We start from the raw sequence: 17,120 nt of genomic DNA, 5'->3' as shown, positions 1-17,120 counted from the left end.
ACAAAGCAAGGTTGGCATGTGGCAACTGGCTCAGTGGGGAACCTTGGCCCAGCCTCCTGCCTGCTACCTCCCACCCAGAGAGACCTGTCTCAGCGTCACAGCCCAGTGCAGCGGAGCGGAGCACGGAGGCAGCCTGCTTAGCGGAGGCGTGGCCTGCAGCACACAGCATCTGCTCTGAGTCTTCTGTGCCCTCCAGTCAGGGGACCAGGGCCCATCTCAGCCACCAAACCAGAGGCTTTCAAACTCCAGTATGCATCAGAATCCCTGGGGCCTTTGCAAATGCAGAGGGCTGAGCCACACCCCCAGTTTCTAATTCAACTGGTGTGGGTGGAGCCTAAGAGTGTGCGTTTCTACTAAGTTCCCAGGTGATGCTGATGCTGCTGGCCTGTGAGAATGCACATGGTATCGAGTGCTGGGCACTCAGGAAATGCTCAATCCACGTCGCCCCTTAGCATAACCAACGCACGGTTGCTCAGAGACCACAAATAAGTAGGAAGGGTGGAGCTGTGAAGATACCAAGCTTTTAAAAACAAGTGAGAAGAAAGATGAACAAATATAAATTGAGTGCTTTATGCAATACACTGTGTGTGATAAATGGTTTATCACATACACACACACAATCCCAGCTAGAATCTGTTATTTCATTTATTTGGCAAGCCAGCGCTTACTGGAAGTCTTGAGAACCAGGTTCTGTGCTGTGGCTTTGGGAGGCATGAAGCCAGAGCAAACATAGGTCGAACTGCCAAGGAGCTGCGGTCCGACAGAAGACAGGAAAGAGAAGAAGGAGGAGGAGGACTGGAGAGGACAAGTCCTCATCACTGCATGAGAAGGAAGATGCTCACCGCAGCTGGAGAGGAACATCGAAGACGAAGAAATAACCGAGAGATGCTTTCACACAGGTGGGAGATCAGGGAGGGAAGGGTCCCTTATGGAAGCAGCATTTGTCTGAATGAATGGGTAGTATATGGCCCACAGAGATGACATGGTAGAGGGCAGAAGGAACAACAAAAGCACAAATAAGAGAAGGTGGAAAACAACTTCCAGAAGCAGGACGCAGGTCAGTTTGGCTGGACTGCAGGTGAAGAACAGAGGCTGGCCTGGCTGTCTGCGTCTGGTACCGGGCAGTCCTGACCGTGGGCAGCTAAAAGGGCTCCTCTGAGCCCACTCCATGTCCTCTGTGTAGCGGGTGCTCAGCACATCACGGTGGGCTTGGTGTTGTTCATGGTGATGAGTTTAAGGGTCTGCATGATGCACGAGGGCATCTCTGAGGAACCCCACTCGCTGCCCAGAGCCTGCTCACCTTCCCAGCTTCCGTCAGAATGAAAGGGAAGGTCTGCAGGATGCAAGCACAGGACGGAGGTCACACGTACCCATGCCACTCTGCTGGCCTACCTGCTGCCCCTCCACTTTCTGTGACCTGATTTAACCTTAACAACCCCCACTCTCCCACCGCCACGGAGAACAGGGCCCTGGAGATCAGCGGCACCCCAGGAATGGCAGCCCTCTTGCCCTCGTGAACAGAGACACCTGGAGCTCTGCAGCTGCCCAAGAGGCCTGCGGGGCCTGCGGGCCACCGCGCTTCAGCACGCCACCTGCCGGGCTGGGAGCTGCCTCGAACCCAGAGGCCCTGTTAGGGAGGCTCTAAGCAGCCACCCCCTGGCTCTGGAGCCAGAAGCAAGGACTCCTGCCAGCCCCAGGTTCCTGTCCAGCTGGGGAAATTTCTGCATCACTGCTGTCCTTGGGCACTGGTTCCGGCTCAGACCTCTGTCTCCTGGATCTGGCCCCCATATTCATCTGGCTTCTGGGGTGAGTGTAATGAGGAGCACAGGGTGGCCTTCCTTGCCCTTGGCTTGTCCTTTCCGCAGTGAGATCTGGTGCCCTGCACCCAACCTGGAGCCTGGGCCCACCTGACTCTGCGCCCTGCAAGGCTTCCTTTCCCTCCGGCTCCAGGAGGACGCAGACTCAGTGCACGTCAGAGTCACCCAGGCCACTCCTCACACGCATGGGAATTCGGAGGTAGCAGCTGTGGTCAGAGCCCAGGTACTTAGGTGCTTACAAGCACATCAAGTGATCCCAGCAGGTTATCTGAATGCACCCTGAGAGACACTTATTTGAAAGACAAGCTTAGTTTCCAAGTAGTTTGAGGGGGTCAGAGATACTTGAGCCAGGGAGGAAGGAGAAAACAAGTTCTTCTGGGACACCTCTGGTCATTTGAATTCATTCCCTCTGGATAGAATAACTCAGTTTTCCAGGCCATGTGGCCCCGCCCTGTCTCTCGTCCTCCACAAACACAGAGAACTGGGCCCTGGAGGAGTGGGCGCTGGCTCAAGGAGCAGAAGGCACATCTGTCTGGGTTTGAATGACGCCCAGAGCAAGATGACAATTGGTCTATATCACCATGACGTGGCAGACACTGGGGTGGAAAGCCTGGGCCACTCAGCACTGGCCCTCTGAGCTGCCAGCTGGGCTACTAGGACCAGCTGACTTCACCAGTCCTCACCCTGCCCACCCTTCACCCAGCCAGGGTGTCATGTAGCCCCCAGGCTATAGGAGGACGCTACCTTGCTGCTCCCCTAGCTTCTGCCTTCCTGCGGCTTCTATCTTGTGGCATTATGGCTGCTAGCTCATTGGTCCATCTCCCCTGCTAGAGTGTTAGTTCTTAGGGCAAGGACAGTTTCTGTTTTGTTTACGTTTGTGTCACCGCCCCAGCAAAGTGCCGAGTATGGAACAGGCCCTCAGAAAACGTTTGCTAACAATAGCGATGACACTTGCTTACTGAGCATTGAGAAAGGGCCAGATGCTTTGCAGTCATTGGTAAATCCGTCCTCAGAAAACCCCTCTCAGGGTGTGAGTACCCCCTTCTTACAGGTGAGGAAACCAAGGCTAAGAGAGGAGATAACTTATTTAAGGCCTCGGAGCTAGTAAGTGGCAGAGTGGGATGGATCTGTCCCCGCTGATGAGGTCTCTGGAGTCCATACTCCTAAGACCCTCTTTGTGAACTCCACGGAGTTGAATTCCACAGCAGAAGACAGTCCTCAGGTGGCTCTGGGCCTCACCCCCACTGGGCTACCCTGGCCTGGGAGGGAAGAAGGCCCCTCACTCTTCTGCCTCGAAGTCTGTGCTGAGTGCCTGGCAGTGGAGACCTCTTCAGAGGAGAGAAGCTGCCTGGGTGCCCTCCCTCCCAGAGCGAACTGCCTCAGAGCATCACAGGGGACACACAGAAATACCAGATGCTGAGCACATTGTCAGGAATGAAGCTGAGGACATTACGAAGACCAACCTTTCCCTTCCAGGTTTCCTCTCCCATTCGCTTGGTGGGAGAGGGCCACACCCAACTCGGTGCAGGAAGACACTCCACAGGCCTGGGAGGGGCAGGCCCCTCGGAGCATGGTCCTGCTGCCAGGGTCATTTCTCCCAACAGCAAAGGAGGAGGCCGAGGGGCGGGGAGAAGAGCCTTGTGAAAGTCCCAGGGGCCCAGGGATGGAGCAAGCCCTCACTGCTGGACCAGCGGGGGGCTGGCCCCATAACAGTGTCCCTCCCACCCACTCCACCCCAGGGTGCCCTGGGAGGCTCGCTCTTCAGTTGGGTTACGTAAGGCCCATTGTCACTGGCCAGCCCAAGGGCGTTTGCCGATTCCTCCAGGAGCTGGTGGAAGGCTAACAGCCTTAGTTTCCAGGAAAAAAAGGCAAGGGGTGAGGGGGAGAGAAAATGGGCCTTGGAGAGGTAGGTTTGGAGAGCAAGAGCGTGCCTCAGGAGAAGCAGCACCAGAGCCCTTCAAGGTCAGAGAGAAAATAGACGAAAATTGGACAGATAGCCCAGCCTAGCCAGGAGGGGGCCCAAGACAGTGGCAGGTGGTGGTCTGCACTCCCCAAGAGGACAGACGGATGCACAGGGACTGCACCAATGTATCCAGCAGCAAACTGCCCCCTTTGCTCAGCTTGGCCCAAGCTGGGCTCTGCAGTCACACTGCGCGTTTGGAACCGTCACCCGCCAGCACTTTGCTCCAGGCCCATCCAGCCTGGGGTCCTGAGCGCTGGGGAATCCAGGTGAGCAGCCCTGAGACAAGGTGGGCACGGGGGCAGAAACGGCTGTGTTCAGGAGAGGTTTAGTCTTGCACTGGCCTGCCCACTACAGTTCCTAAGTGCACCGAAGTGTTTATTTCTACCTGGGTAGGTTCAACTTCCAATTACAGAAATGGAGGGGCTTTCCACTGGTTTCCATGGAAACATTAGGCAGAGCACCTGCTACCCCATCAAACAAAGCTAGGCTGGTGGGACTCTTTCTGCAACTACTTTACTGTTTCTACCCAGGACGATGGTCCCACCTGCATTTTACCACCGCCTTCTTGTGCAGTGGAGGCGAAGTGTAGTTCAGCGGGACCGGGGAAGGAGAGTGTCGGCAAAGGCGAGCATTTGGAGAAGCCCCCTTGTCTCCATTTCGAAGCCCCAGGCAGTGTCCCTCCGTGAGGCCACAGGAGCCTGGGCTCTGGTCCCAGCCAGCCTCGGCGGCAGGGCCACCTGCTGGCTCTCCCCAGTACAGCCAGCCTGTCGTCCGGGGATCCCCAGGGTACCATGGGGCACGTAGGTCAAGGAGCAAGCTCTCAGGTGCAGGAGGGGGTTAGACGTGAGCATGTTCAGTTTCACTTTTACAGAATAGAGGCCCCACCTTCCCTGCGAGGCCGGGAGGGTGGTGCCGAAGGGCTCGATTCTGGAGTCAGAAAGGAAGACGCTGGTGCAGGTGTATGTGTGAGAAGTGGTTTTATTTCAGGTGTGTGTTTCATAAAGACGAGGTCCTCGAGGACAGCTAGTGGCACATGCTTTGGTCAAGAAGAGGAAAAGCAAAAACAGAACAGGGCTGAGTCCCACGGAGGACAGCTGACAAGGGCCGCGCCTGGTCTGACCACGGGGAGGGAGGGGCCTCTCTAAGGCTCTCTGAGCAGCAGTCCTCTTACATTCAAGCGAAGCCCCCGCCCCCCATCCCCAAAGTCCACACTGCCCACCAGGGTGGACACGCACCGCGGAGATGGCGGTAGATGAAACATCACAACAGAGGACGGGAGAAGTGTGGCCCCCAAGTGTGGCCGGTGAGCCCACAGGGTGCACGCAGGGGGCACGCAGGGTGCCGGGTCGGCAGCGGGGTGCACGCTGGGACACAGGGGCACTACCAAGAGGACACCAGTGAGAGCCAGGAGGTGAGAGGGTATCTCTGAGGACCCTCCAGGTGGGGTGCTGCGGTCCAAGGACCCTTCGCTCCTGGCCCCAAGGGCTTCGTGGAGGGAGCAGGCAACAGCAGTTTAGGCACACCAGGGAGGGAGACGGGGCGTAGCAGCTCAGGTGGGTGGTAGCTCCAATCCAGAGCAGGGGTCCAGACCCTTTGGGGATCAAGGACCTCTGCAGGCAGCGGGGAAAATCCACAGACCCTCTCTCCAGGAAAATGCATATATGCACACTCATGCACTATTTGCGGGGACAATTTCAGGAGATTCCTAGGCCCTCCAGAATCCATAAATTCCTGAGGGGTCTCAGGCTGGTTTTCTTTGGGAAGGGGACCCCCTAGGGGTCTTCGTACCAGCAGTCTTTTGCCCAAGATCACACTGCCTGAGCCAGGGCGGTGGGAGAAGAGGAACACGGGAAATAACAGAAGTGGCTCCAAGACCAGGCCATTGGGGCTGAGGGGGAGGGAAGGCCCAGTGGCTGTGAGAAGTAACTGGGACGTCTCTACATAACCGGGAGCCACCAGCCAGCCTCCATCCCACTGCACTGACTGACCCCTGAGGGCCTCCCTCCTGTAGCGGGGAGGGGTGAGGAGGAGGCTTAGCCGGGACGACTTACTCCCCAGGGACTGAGGGAATGCCCATGCTCCAGAAAGGTGGTCCTGTTCTTACGGGCCACCTGGTTCCGTAAGGCGGTATTTACAGAGGCAACAACTTTTGAGAAAGCAGTTGTCAAAAACCACGCATGAGGACAGGGCAGCTCAGTGGTGCATGGCGGCCACCTGTCCTTACACCGTCCTCGTGGTGGGTCCAGGCAGGGGGACAGGGCACCTGCAGGTCACTAAGGCCCGAGGGAGAGGTTTTGTCCTGACACATGGCCGAACAGAAGTGGGGTCTGTGTAGTAAACTGTGTCCCAAGGCTTGTCCTGAAGATCGCCCTGCAGCCTCTTGCTAAGAAGGCCAGAGCATAGGACTAGAGGCACAGAGCCCCAGGGCTGGTGCAGTGCGGGAGCATTAGGTCCCTGGGAAGAGACCCACTCTTTGGGTGATGTGCTGCTTTTCCATCCATGTCCTCCTACAAATCACCCATCCTTCCCCACAGATCCCATCCCTCCCACGCCCAACCCAGCACCTGCCTGGGACAGGCCACGGAGCTTCTCACCCCCTCCTGGTTCTCTGTCTGCCCCAAAGGCTGCCCCTCTCCTCCCAGCCTCAGGCTCTCCCTCCACACTGCCTGTATTCTTTCCCCATGCCTGATTCCAGAAGCAAGCCCTGTGACACAGTGGGGACCCTGTCTGGGCTTTTGTCCTTGTTCTCCCCAAACAACAAGGGGAGGGTCCCCAGGAGGCAGAAGGGATGGGACCAAGGGCGAGAGCACTTGCCCAGTGTCTGCCCAGCAGCAGTCCAGCATTCTGGGCTTCTTCTGTCCTGGGGTGAGGGCGGGTCGGCAGCCAGGGCATCGGGCATGCCCCCGCGCCCCGCTGTACAAGCTTTGGGGAATGGTGTCTCACGGCAGGGGTGTTTGCTGATGGTTCTGGCAGAAATGTGAGGAGATGGAAACGGCCCGCTTTATACTCCCCCACCCTAGCCCCCTTCCAGTCCCAAAGTCTCATGCAAAAGGTAGCAGAGGCCCCAGGGCCACCGTCATGTGTGAGGCAGCAGCTGCCACTGCTGGGCCGGGGCGTCAGCCTGGCACTTGCTGGTCAGCAGCTGGGCGGGCTTGGCCTCCAGGCAGAGGCCGCTGACTGAATGCTGGATGAAGGAGGCTTTTCTCCTCCATCTCTGCGGGGAGAAGCAGGGAAGGAAGCAAATGAGGAAACTGATTAAAAATAATAATGCCCATACCTTCATTGCACATGTGTGTAAGTGGCCCTGCATACACCTAGGATGCCCCCGCCCACCCCCATTTACAATCTGTGTGTCCCTTACATAAGAGCCACACCCCGCCCCCCAGGACACACACTCTAGGCCCATGCCCCCCAGTGCACTCCCGTTCTGTAGTTTGGCATGGAGTTACTGTCTAGATTGAATGCAGAAATGCATTTGGCCTGCACAGTGTTAACTTAAAATTTGGCTTCATCACCACATAAAAATGCATTTCCAGCTTCCATTCAGACAGGGCTCAGTGTCTTTTGTGGCATCAGCTGGTGGGGGCCAAGGGGTTGCTCTCCACTGTAAATGGACTTTTATCTCAGTTCACCTGAGTCCTGCCTGGTCTTCCCCACCAGCTTTCTAGAGACACTGGAGTTGGGTTTCTGGACAGGTGCATCTTTGACTCCTTCGGACAAGGGTTCTTCCTGCAGCTCAAAGCCGCGTCCCTGGCCTATCGCTGTGCAGCCAGTTACCTACACCCCTTAGTGGGAACCGGCCGCTATCTCGGTGGAGAGGAAGAGTGAGGCCAGTGGGCTGGTGGGGGTGCTTGAGTCCCCTATAACAGTCATGAAGGGGTGCCCAGGTCAGTGCCTTCACCTCCTGGCGCCTCCCCTTCCCCAGGTGTGACAAGGGGAAGGAGAGTTGTTCCGGTAGAACACTGTGGAAATGCCTGGGTGGAGGATGAAGTGTGGTTTGGATGCTTAGTCTATTTTTGGCTTCTTTCCTATTTCCCTCCCGTGCATCCACCTGCCCTCTTCCCATATCCACTTCGTCTTCCCTAAGGAGCGGGGCGCACTCGTGACCATGTGGATGGGGTCCAGAGGGCTCGGAGGGCTCAGAAGGGTAGGGGCCGTGTTTTTTTGGAGCAGCTAGAAGGGAGGTGAACCATATGCAGCTTTGGGTCCAGGGCTGCAGGGGGCCATGGGATGGGCAGAGAAGGGAACCAACTTGGGATGTGCATACAGGGTGGAAGACGGGGTGTCAGAGTCTGAATCCCCCTTGGGAACACAGTGCTATGGGGCTTGGGGTTGAGAACCAGCCCCTCTGGTCCATGTGGCCCCAGCACAGTAGGGGCAGTCCCTGGCCTAAAGGTCAGGGGTAGTGGGTGGGAGAGGGCCTTTAGTCCCTCTGAAACTCACAGCATCCTATTGCCTGTGGTTTTCTGGTCTGACCTCCTGGGAAGGGCTGGCCATACTCTGCCCAGCTGAGCCTTGCTGGATCATGTCCTTTCATCCCTGCGGCCAATGTGATTTGCACATTCCCTGGCACGAGTAGGCACCCAATGCAGTTTTGTTTTATGAAGAATGAATGCACGGATGAGTGAATGGATGACCTAATCATTAGGAGGAGTTCTCCCAGTCACAGGATTCCCACTTCTTACCAGTACCATTAGGTACAGTCTCAGGGCCTCCCCAAAGCCCTGGCCACTCAGTTCTGGGCCTGGCCAGAGAAACAGAGTCCCCTCACAGGACTGTCCCATCTCCACAGTCTTGCTTCTTGCAGACTCCTTGTGAGGCAGGCAGGGGAGGAAGACACTCATTTTACAATGAGAGTACTGAGGTTTAGAGAGGTGAGGGGGGTGACCGAGCTGGGACTTGCTGACTCCATCACACCGGCTCGAAATGCACAGGGGACCTCCTGGGTGTCTGACCCCCAGGTGACCTTGGACACCAAGGGAACAAAGGGAACCAAGAAGGAAGGCCAAGGTTGGAGAAGGTGCTGGCAGTAGGAGAGACTGTCATCCTGTCCACCTGGGGGAGGGGGCCCAGCTGCCCAGGGTGCTACTGGGGGCCTGGCAGAACCTGCAGGAGCAGAATGAGTGGAGGCAAGGCTGGGTCAGCACAAAGGGGAAAAACGATGCTTTAGCCCCAGGGAAGTATTTGCACAGTGGCTGCCCTGGGAGCTATTTCCCAGCTCCAGCCTCAACAAGGAGGGAGGCCCTGGCTGGATAGCTCAATTGATTTGGAGTGTCATCCCAATATGCCAAGGTTGCAGGTTCAATCCCCAGTCAGGGCACATATAGGAGGCAACCAACGAATGCATGAATAAGTGGAACAACAAACAAATGTTCCTCTCTCTCTCTAAAAAATCAGTTTAAAAAAATAAAAGACAAGGAGGGTGTGAGAATGGGCCTAGGACTTGACACTCAGAGAGTTCCATGCTCTAGGAAGGGGGCCTCAGGACCCGCTCACTGCAGGGTAAGGCGTGAGCAGCCTTGGCAGGGAATAGGACCAGCTGCACCCCTCCAGCCTGAGAGTGCTTCAGAAACGTCTGGTGGGCCCAGCAAGCAGGCCACGGCACACAGATCTCTCAGACCCAGCAAGGAGGGGATTGGGCTGCTTTTCCAGGCGGAATGGCAAACTGCCAGTCATTCCTAAAGAGCTGACCCAGCCAAACAGGACAGGGTGAGAGGAGAACCCTGCAGGCTGAATCAGACAGCCAAGCAGCCAGCCCCTTGCCCCGTGCACTGCCCCACAGGCTGGCAGGAGTCAGACATAGGCTACCCAGGAGGGGCAGGCAGAGAAAGAGCTGGAGCAGACCTCTGGCCTTTGTGTCCCAGTTCCTAAGCAGAGGGGTGGCCCTCCCAGCCACTTAGGGAGTGATAGACGAGGGAGCCAGGCTATGTCCCTGGCTCCTATGTCCTCTAAGCAAGTAACTTCTTCGCTAGGACCATCAGCTTCTTCCTCAACAAGTGGGCCTGACCTGAACCCCCAGATTAGTGGAGACAGGGAGAGAGAATGTGTTTGACAAATGGAAAAAGCAGTGGTCACATGAGGCTGGCATGACAGCTTGGAAGTCACTGTGTCTGGATTTCGGTTTCCCCAGCCAGCCAGCAGTCAAGAAATACTTACTGAGCGTCTACTATGTGCTGGGATAGGACTGTGGGTCCGGGATCACACTTACCTAGCCTTTAATCCCAGTCCCACCCCATCCCAGCTGTGTGACCTAACATACATCTCTTAAATTTAGGGAGCCTTGGTCTTATGACCTGCGAAATGGGGCTAGTACTAGAGCCTGTGTCACAGGGTCACTGGGAGGGGTAGATGAGATGACCCATGTGAAAGTCCTAGTGTGGGCTCCCGGTGAAACTAACACTCGTTTTGGCTGTGGTGGCTGTCACAGGCAGGGACAGTATTAACAAGACAAATAGCTGTTGCCCTCACTCACCTCACAGGTTGGCAGGACAGACACTTAGCAAATATGTACCCGAAGGACTTCCTCATGAGTAAAACCATACACTTGACCTTGATAATGACTTAGGCCTGCACAGCTCCTCATGCTGGAGGGCTTGAGTCTGTATGTCTCAGCCTGTGGCTCCCCTGCCAGGGGTTGCCATCCCCACTCTGTCCTCCTGGGGCTACTGGCCATCCAGCGCCCAGGGACAAGGAGGCTTACCTGCCTGCCTTCTCTCGGGTTGCACGCCTGTAGTGCGACCGGGGACCCAGGGGAGACGGAGGTAGAGGTGGCGGTCAGGCACTTCCCCTGCTGCTGGATGAGATGGTCACTGAACAGCCATGCCTGCAGGGCAGGGACCAGAAAGGCTGAGTCCAAAAGCACAGCCATGGATGGACAGATGGGTGGACAGGTGATAAGGCAAATATACTGTGTATTTTGGTAACATATTCTACCAATAGGGGTGGGTGCATGGGTATTCACTGTACAGTTCTTTCAACTTTTCTATATATTTGAAATTTTTCATAATAAAATATTGGGGGAGCTTGGCAGGAGCTGGCTAGAGGGCGATGGAGAATGTACCGAGGGATGCTGGGGTGGGGGTGAAAGACGGGGCACGGACCAGGGTAGGCAGGAAGCCTATCCGTGACGGGGGCTCCATGACCGGCTCCTGTCTTGATGTGGTGCATTGACACTCATGTTTTACACACACATGCACATACAAGAGTCCTGGACGCCCTGCGCCCGTCACATTGGCTGACCACAGCTGCATCCCAGGAGAGAGCTGGGCGCTGTTGGGCAGCGCCTCTCCCTCATTAAGGAGAAAGTGGGTGGTGCACAGAGGGCAGCCAGGTCACAGGCTGGAAGGGAAATGGGAATGTGACAGGAGCAGACCCAAGGAGCAGGGTGGGAGGGGACAGCTGGCAAGGCTCCTGGGAAAGTGAGTCTGTGGAGAGTGCAGGCGGAGAGAGGAGGAGCAGAGGAAAGCCCCACACCCCACTCCAGGACCTGAGCAGCTTACCTGGGGCGCTGGGGGGTTCTTGGCAGACCCTCTGCAGATCCCCACTCCCAGCAGGAAGTTACCAGCAGTGTCCTGGCCTTGGGACTCTAAGCAGTTAACCCCCTGCTTAATGATGCCGGGGAGTGCTTCCTTCACCGGGACCCTGAGAGGAAAGGCGAGGTCAGGCTCGTGTTCTGCCCATCTCAGCCTTACTCATACTCACCTAGAGGGCAGCTGCAGGCAGCTCCCTGGGCACCAAGGCCTCGGGCAGTGGGGAGCGGGGAGGAACACTGGGGGGCAGGCACAGCTAGCAAGGCGGGGGAGAAGAGGGGAAAGGGACCAGGGATTCCTCTGGGAAGACAGCCCTGGGCCCCAGTGGGTTATGGGCAGCTCCAGGAGCCCCAGGGACTAGCCTGGAGGCTGGGTCTGAGAGGCCTCTGGTGGGGAGAGAGCCTGGGCCAGAAACCCAGGACTCCCCAGCACAGAAAGAGGAGAGCCTGGGGAGCGGCTGGCACCCGAATGTGGGCTCAATGAGCAGTCTCAGAATGACGGGGAGGGGTCACTTGGAAGAGGAAAATTTAAAATGCACAAACATGAAAATGTGTTCAATCTCCCTAACAATTAAAGAATCATATTAGTGGGTTAGCACTGTTTGTTTACTATGTATGTATATAATGTGTATTTACATATTTACTTACATATAAAATACACTTTATATATAAAAGAATATATATTTAATGTATGCACACAAATATATATAGTTAGCATCATATCCTATGGTGAAAGCATAAATTAGCCTAACTTTTCTGGAAGGCAATGTGTTATTATTATTACTAGGTAGCAAAGGCCTTAAAACGTGCACACCTTTGACCTCACCGTCCCACTTCAGGGAGCTTAATATCCTACGGCAATAATTACAGATGTGTGCAGAGGTTTAGTCTAAAAATATTCATCTCAGGGTTGTTGATGATATGAGAACACTGGGAATTCCTAGACATCCGACGGGGTGGGCGAAGCGCGCTGTGATTCATCTGTCAGGCGGAAGCCCCGTAGCCATTACACGTGACTGTGAAAGACCAGCTGGTAATGTGGGAAAGCATTCAGAACACACCGTTAAGTCAAACAGGCATGTCAAAATACCATACGAAATCGCTTGGCATGCGCAGCAAAATGTGCGTGAACACACACACACTGACGTAAGACACAGCGTCTGACCCCATGGGCAATAAACCTAAGGAGGCAGCCAGCCCCAGCAGACGCAGGTTTGTATACGCGCTCAGGGACTGTGGCCCCACGGCGCGGGGGATGGGGACCCAGTCTGGCCGTGTGCCTAACCTTCTCCGTTTCCTGCTACCTCCGTCAGTAAGAGAACTTGGGCAGGGGCGGGGGCATCAGAATACTTCTGGCATTCTTCGATGTAGACATGCCGCAGGATCTCAGCCAAACCAGGTCTTCCTTCCTCAGAGCTGGTTGGAAGCCCCCAGAACCCCAGAACCAACCCGTTCTCACAGAGCCTCAAGCAGTAAGGTGGGCCAGCTATTAGGATCCCCTGTTTGGGAGAAAGTTGGTATCATTTGGGCCAACTGATCTCCTTTCTAACCTCTGGCCCTCACCCTGAGAACTGAGGTACACCATGAATCCATGAATGAGTGGACTGGGAAGGAGTCAACTGGGTATAAATGAGGTGTGTGGCTTCTCTTAACAGCAATAAACCACTTTTTTAAAACTTTCACACAGTCGCCTTGACTGGTATGGCTCAGTGGGTTGGGCATTGCCGCATGGACCAAAAGGTAACTGGTTTGATCCCCAGTCAGGGCACAGGCCTCGGTTGCGGGCCGAGTCCCTCCCCCTCTCTCTAAAAATAAATACATAAAAATCTTTAAAAATCAGTAAATAAACTTCCACACAGTGACAGAACAAATGGAAGTTGACTTATGTTCCTCATTTAACATCGCTGGTTTCATCCACTCTCCTGCCTTCGGATCAATCAATCTAGGTTTCTGACAGTTATGACATACTTTCTGGTCCTCAGGGAATGATGTGGGACACTCTGAGTGGGGACTGGGGAGGACAGGAAGGGCACATCCTCTATCCCCCCTCTCCCAACACCTCCCCCAGGCTTTCCAGCTCCTGCCCAAGGCCTAGAGTCTATGGCTCCATACAAATGTTGTGTGAACTTGGACAGAATGTAAGGAAATGAACTTTCCCCTCAGAGATGACACATCGGAATGACAGCATCCCCTTAGCAGTGGTCACTTGAGGAAGCTGTTCATTTATTATACTCCCATAAGTCAGTGTTCTCCCCTTCACAGCTGTCATCCAGGGAGCCTGGGGTTACCCAGGCTGCCAACTTCCCTCTTAGGATGCTGCCATTGCTCGAACTGTTCTGGAATTCCTCAGGAACTGCTCCCAGAATCAGTTTATGTTCGTGACTTGCTTCAGTCTTATCGTACTGAAGTTGAGACCTGGAGTTATGTTATCCAGGCTAGTCTAGTTTGTCCCCGGTCTTGGCTATAATGCAACCACTGATGTTTTCCAAAAACCAAATCTGCTGCTCAAAGACAGGCAAGCCCTAAGGGGTGGAGTGTTCTGGAAAGTCATGGCAGCATCTGCGGGAGAAAACTGGCCACAGCGGGATAGCCTGCTCCCCAGAGTGACAGCCAGAGAAGGAAGAATGCTAATTGCAAAGTTATTACTGAGGCTTATTGACTGTGCAATTTATTCAGTCAGAAATATTTATTGAGAGCTCATTTTGTGACAGGCACTATGTTTGGAGCTGAAGAAAAAAACAGTGAACAAAACAGATGAACACCTCTACCCTCACGGAGCTTACTCTCAAGTACGGGGAGATGGCCCCCAAATTAACCGGCCGGGTGTACGCTAGGTGATAATAAGGGCAACAGGAAAACCCAACGCCAGGATGCTGGGGGTGGGGTGGTCTGCAGATCAGCGTCCTCAGGTCGCCCTGAGAAGGGCACCTGTGAGAAAGACCTGAAGGAGGTGAGGAAGTGAGCCCTGTGCATGTAGCCAAAACCATCAAAAGGATTTCAAAAGAAGGAAAAATCCTCTCCAGCCCACCCAGCCATCACAGCCAGTCACACACAGTCCCCTTCAGCACACACACACACGCACACACACACACACACACACACACACACTCGCACACACCGCCATCTGCAGGTTACTTCTGCATTTGCAACAGCAAATGCCCCCATGCTCTTCCACAGCCTTTACGATGACAATATGAATGGGCACAGAATGTTTGTTTAGAATGGTGCATCATGATTCGTGAAACCCAGCCTCCACCATTGGTGGTTTCTTGGTTTTCTCCCAGCAGCCGAGCCTACAGTGAACATCTACTTGTTTGTCAACAGTGTTTTGCTTCAGTTGCTTCATTTCCTTAGAATAAACTCCCAGAAGGGAGAGAACAGAGTCAAAGGGGATGATGACTTCTGTGGCCGTAGCTACAAAGTGCAGTGTTGTTTTCCTGAGGGGACAATGTCTATTTCTGGCACGAAGACCCAGCCTGTTAAAAATTTGGTTCCTACCACAGATCATGCTTAACTCCTGGTAATGCCCTCCTGCTTTCCTCAAAGCCGTCACAAGAAGATACACACTGACAGCTAGGAAGAGCCAGGCTTCCTGGGATGGAGAGATCCTGGGGTAAGGGGTCCCCCAGGCTGCCAGCCCCCTCCCAGGCCAGATGCACGGGCAGAGGGCTGTACTCACGTGAGCTCTGGGTAGACATTTTCCAAGTACCAGCGGAAGGACTTGCAGTTCATCTTCTTTCTCTGCTCGACCCTTGTGGCCACGCTGAAAGAGGAGGCCTGATTCAGGCTCTGGCCAGTGGGTTTGGGAGGAAGCCCCGGGGAGGACGGGCAGAGGCCCCACCTGAGCAAGCCAGAGCCAGGAGGCTGGTTCCCAGCCTTAGCCCCCTCTAGGAGTCACTCTCAGACCTGCAAGTTCATCCAAGCCTTCTGGCAATTCCTCTCCTCAAATTCCTGCTCACTTTTCAGGATCGGCCCAGCCTGCAGGGGGCGCTGTTTCACTTTCCTCACCCCTGGAGCCCTCAGCTAGCCTCACACAAACCCTCAGTTAGCCTAGGTCCTTGTTTCCACAGAGAACAGAGCCTTAATGAACTCAAGTTTTCCTTTTGTGCACTGTGGTTTAGCAGACAGTCTAACAACAAGAGGAACAGGCTTTAAGGTCTTTCAGGAATCTTAGCGAATCAGAGCCTCTGACGTGTCAGCGGACGCCGCAGTTCGGTCTCCTCACCTGCCTCAGCTACACTGACCATAATGGCCACTGACAGGCGCCCTCACCTCCTCTCTGAGCCTCAGTTTCTCCCCCAGTAAACTGAAGACATAACCACCTACCTCAGGAGGTTTTTGTGAGGCTCAAATAAACTAAGGGACATAAGTGCCCAGCAAATTTTAGCTAATCACTGAAACAAATAGTCAGTGTTAAAATTCTTTTTATTTTAAGGGATAGATGTAAGTAAATAGAGGGAGATTCACTGATGATCACTAATAACAATTTTAAACTTTCCTGACCACAACCTTGAATAAGAGATAAATACACCTTACATTGTGGTCGAGTTTACCCAGGCACACACTTAGGTAGACACACATACACATATAACTAAAACGAGAGTTTTACAAAAACAGTATTACCCTTCACAGCAATCAGCTACTATTTTCTCTTCTGTTCTGCACTAATCTCTAGTGTTCTCATTCCCCATCATTTAAAAAAAATGCTGGTTGCAACCCACTAAATTGACTTTGCAACCAATCTGAATTTTGGAAATGCTTAACTACACTGTAGTCATAACAGTGAGAAATAGGAAAATAGCCTAACAGCACACAGACTGGGAGCAACTGGGGGTGGAGGCAAGACCCTAAGTGTTTTCTGCAGACAGTTCCTCCCTAAGTCCTCCCACAGAGGTCCCTCTCCCTGCAGGCAGCTTGTGAGCAGAAGCTCTTTTCCATAAACGAGCCCTCTCTGGTTATTTCTCCCCACGGGGTTGCACCCCCTTCAAGGACCAGTGTCTGTCTCTGCACTGCATACGGAATGGGCCCCAAGAGCCCAGCAGGTAGGGCTCAGTTACTAAGGAGACCATGAGTGCGTGCAAGCCCATTTCATATTCTGGCTAAGGCGGTGCTAAGTGGGTGGAGGGAGGCAAAGAGGGCTGCGGGAGGGGCCCACCTGCCGAAGGCCTTCCCAATGGCCGAGGGACGGGCTTCGTAGTAATATTGCTTATATTCGTCCATCCAAACCTCTGCAGTGCGCTTCGTATTCCTAAAAGGAGAGGAAGGAGCAAAAGAAAGTCACCAAGGCTGAAACAGAGGTAGCGGTAGGATTAAGATCAGCTCTGCGCATTGACGAGAACACGGAGAGATGGAAATCTCAGGAGTGTATGCAAAACAAGACTGATTGGGGTGGCATACATGAGCACAGTCTTTTTGGAGAACAATCTGTCAGTATCCATCAACTTTGTAAGTACGTAGCCCTCTGACGCTCTACTCCCAGGAGTCCGTTCCACCGATGGACCAGCATGTAGGCAATACGGACATGCACGACAATATGTGTTTAATGAAACACTGGTAACAGCCTACATGCCCATTGATGGAGGATAATGAACTACTTCCATACGATGGAGTGCTGGGCAAGCTTGAACGGCAATGCCACGGTCAGCACGCACTGCCAGGGAAGGACGTCTATAATTTAGCACTGAGTGGCAGGAAAGTAGCTGCAGAAAACACATAGAGCAGGGTCCCGCTGATATAAAACACAAGCACAAGTCCCTGGTGTGTGTGCATCTCTCTGCCTCTCTCTCCCCATAAACTGTGTGTATGAAAATGT

At 54.2% G+C, this 17,120-nt stretch overlaps 1 protein-coding gene across 1 annotated transcript in view; it reads right to left on the bottom strand.

The window, feature by feature from the left end:
* Positions 1-5,587: 5,587 nt before the first annotated feature.
* The window catches only part of GALNT16 (polypeptide N-acetylgalactosaminyltransferase 16), a 79,829-nt gene continuing 68,296 nt past the window's right edge, over positions 5,588-17,120 (bottom strand). The window contains exons 11-15 of the mRNA XM_028508024.2: positions 16,464-16,556; positions 14,988-15,071; positions 11,280-11,421; positions 10,481-10,603; positions 5,588-6,994 (exon numbers count right to left, since the gene is read on the bottom strand). Coding sequence (XP_028363825.1) covers positions 6,857-6,994; positions 10,481-10,603; positions 11,280-11,421; positions 14,988-15,071; positions 16,464-16,556 — 580 coding nt within the window. The 3' untranslated portion in view covers positions 5,588-6,856. The remainder of the gene's footprint in view (positions 6,995-10,480; positions 10,604-11,279; positions 11,422-14,987; positions 15,072-16,463; positions 16,557-17,120) is intronic.

This window comes from Phyllostomus discolor, chromosome 1 (genome assembly GCF_004126475.2).
Source record: "Phyllostomus discolor isolate MPI-MPIP mPhyDis1 chromosome 1, mPhyDis1.pri.v3, whole genome shotgun sequence".
NCBI lineage: Eukaryota > Metazoa > Chordata > Mammalia > Chiroptera > Phyllostomidae > Phyllostomus > Phyllostomus discolor.
The sequence above is the reverse complement of the archived record's forward strand: the minus strand, read 5'-3'. Positions and strand labels throughout refer to the sequence as shown.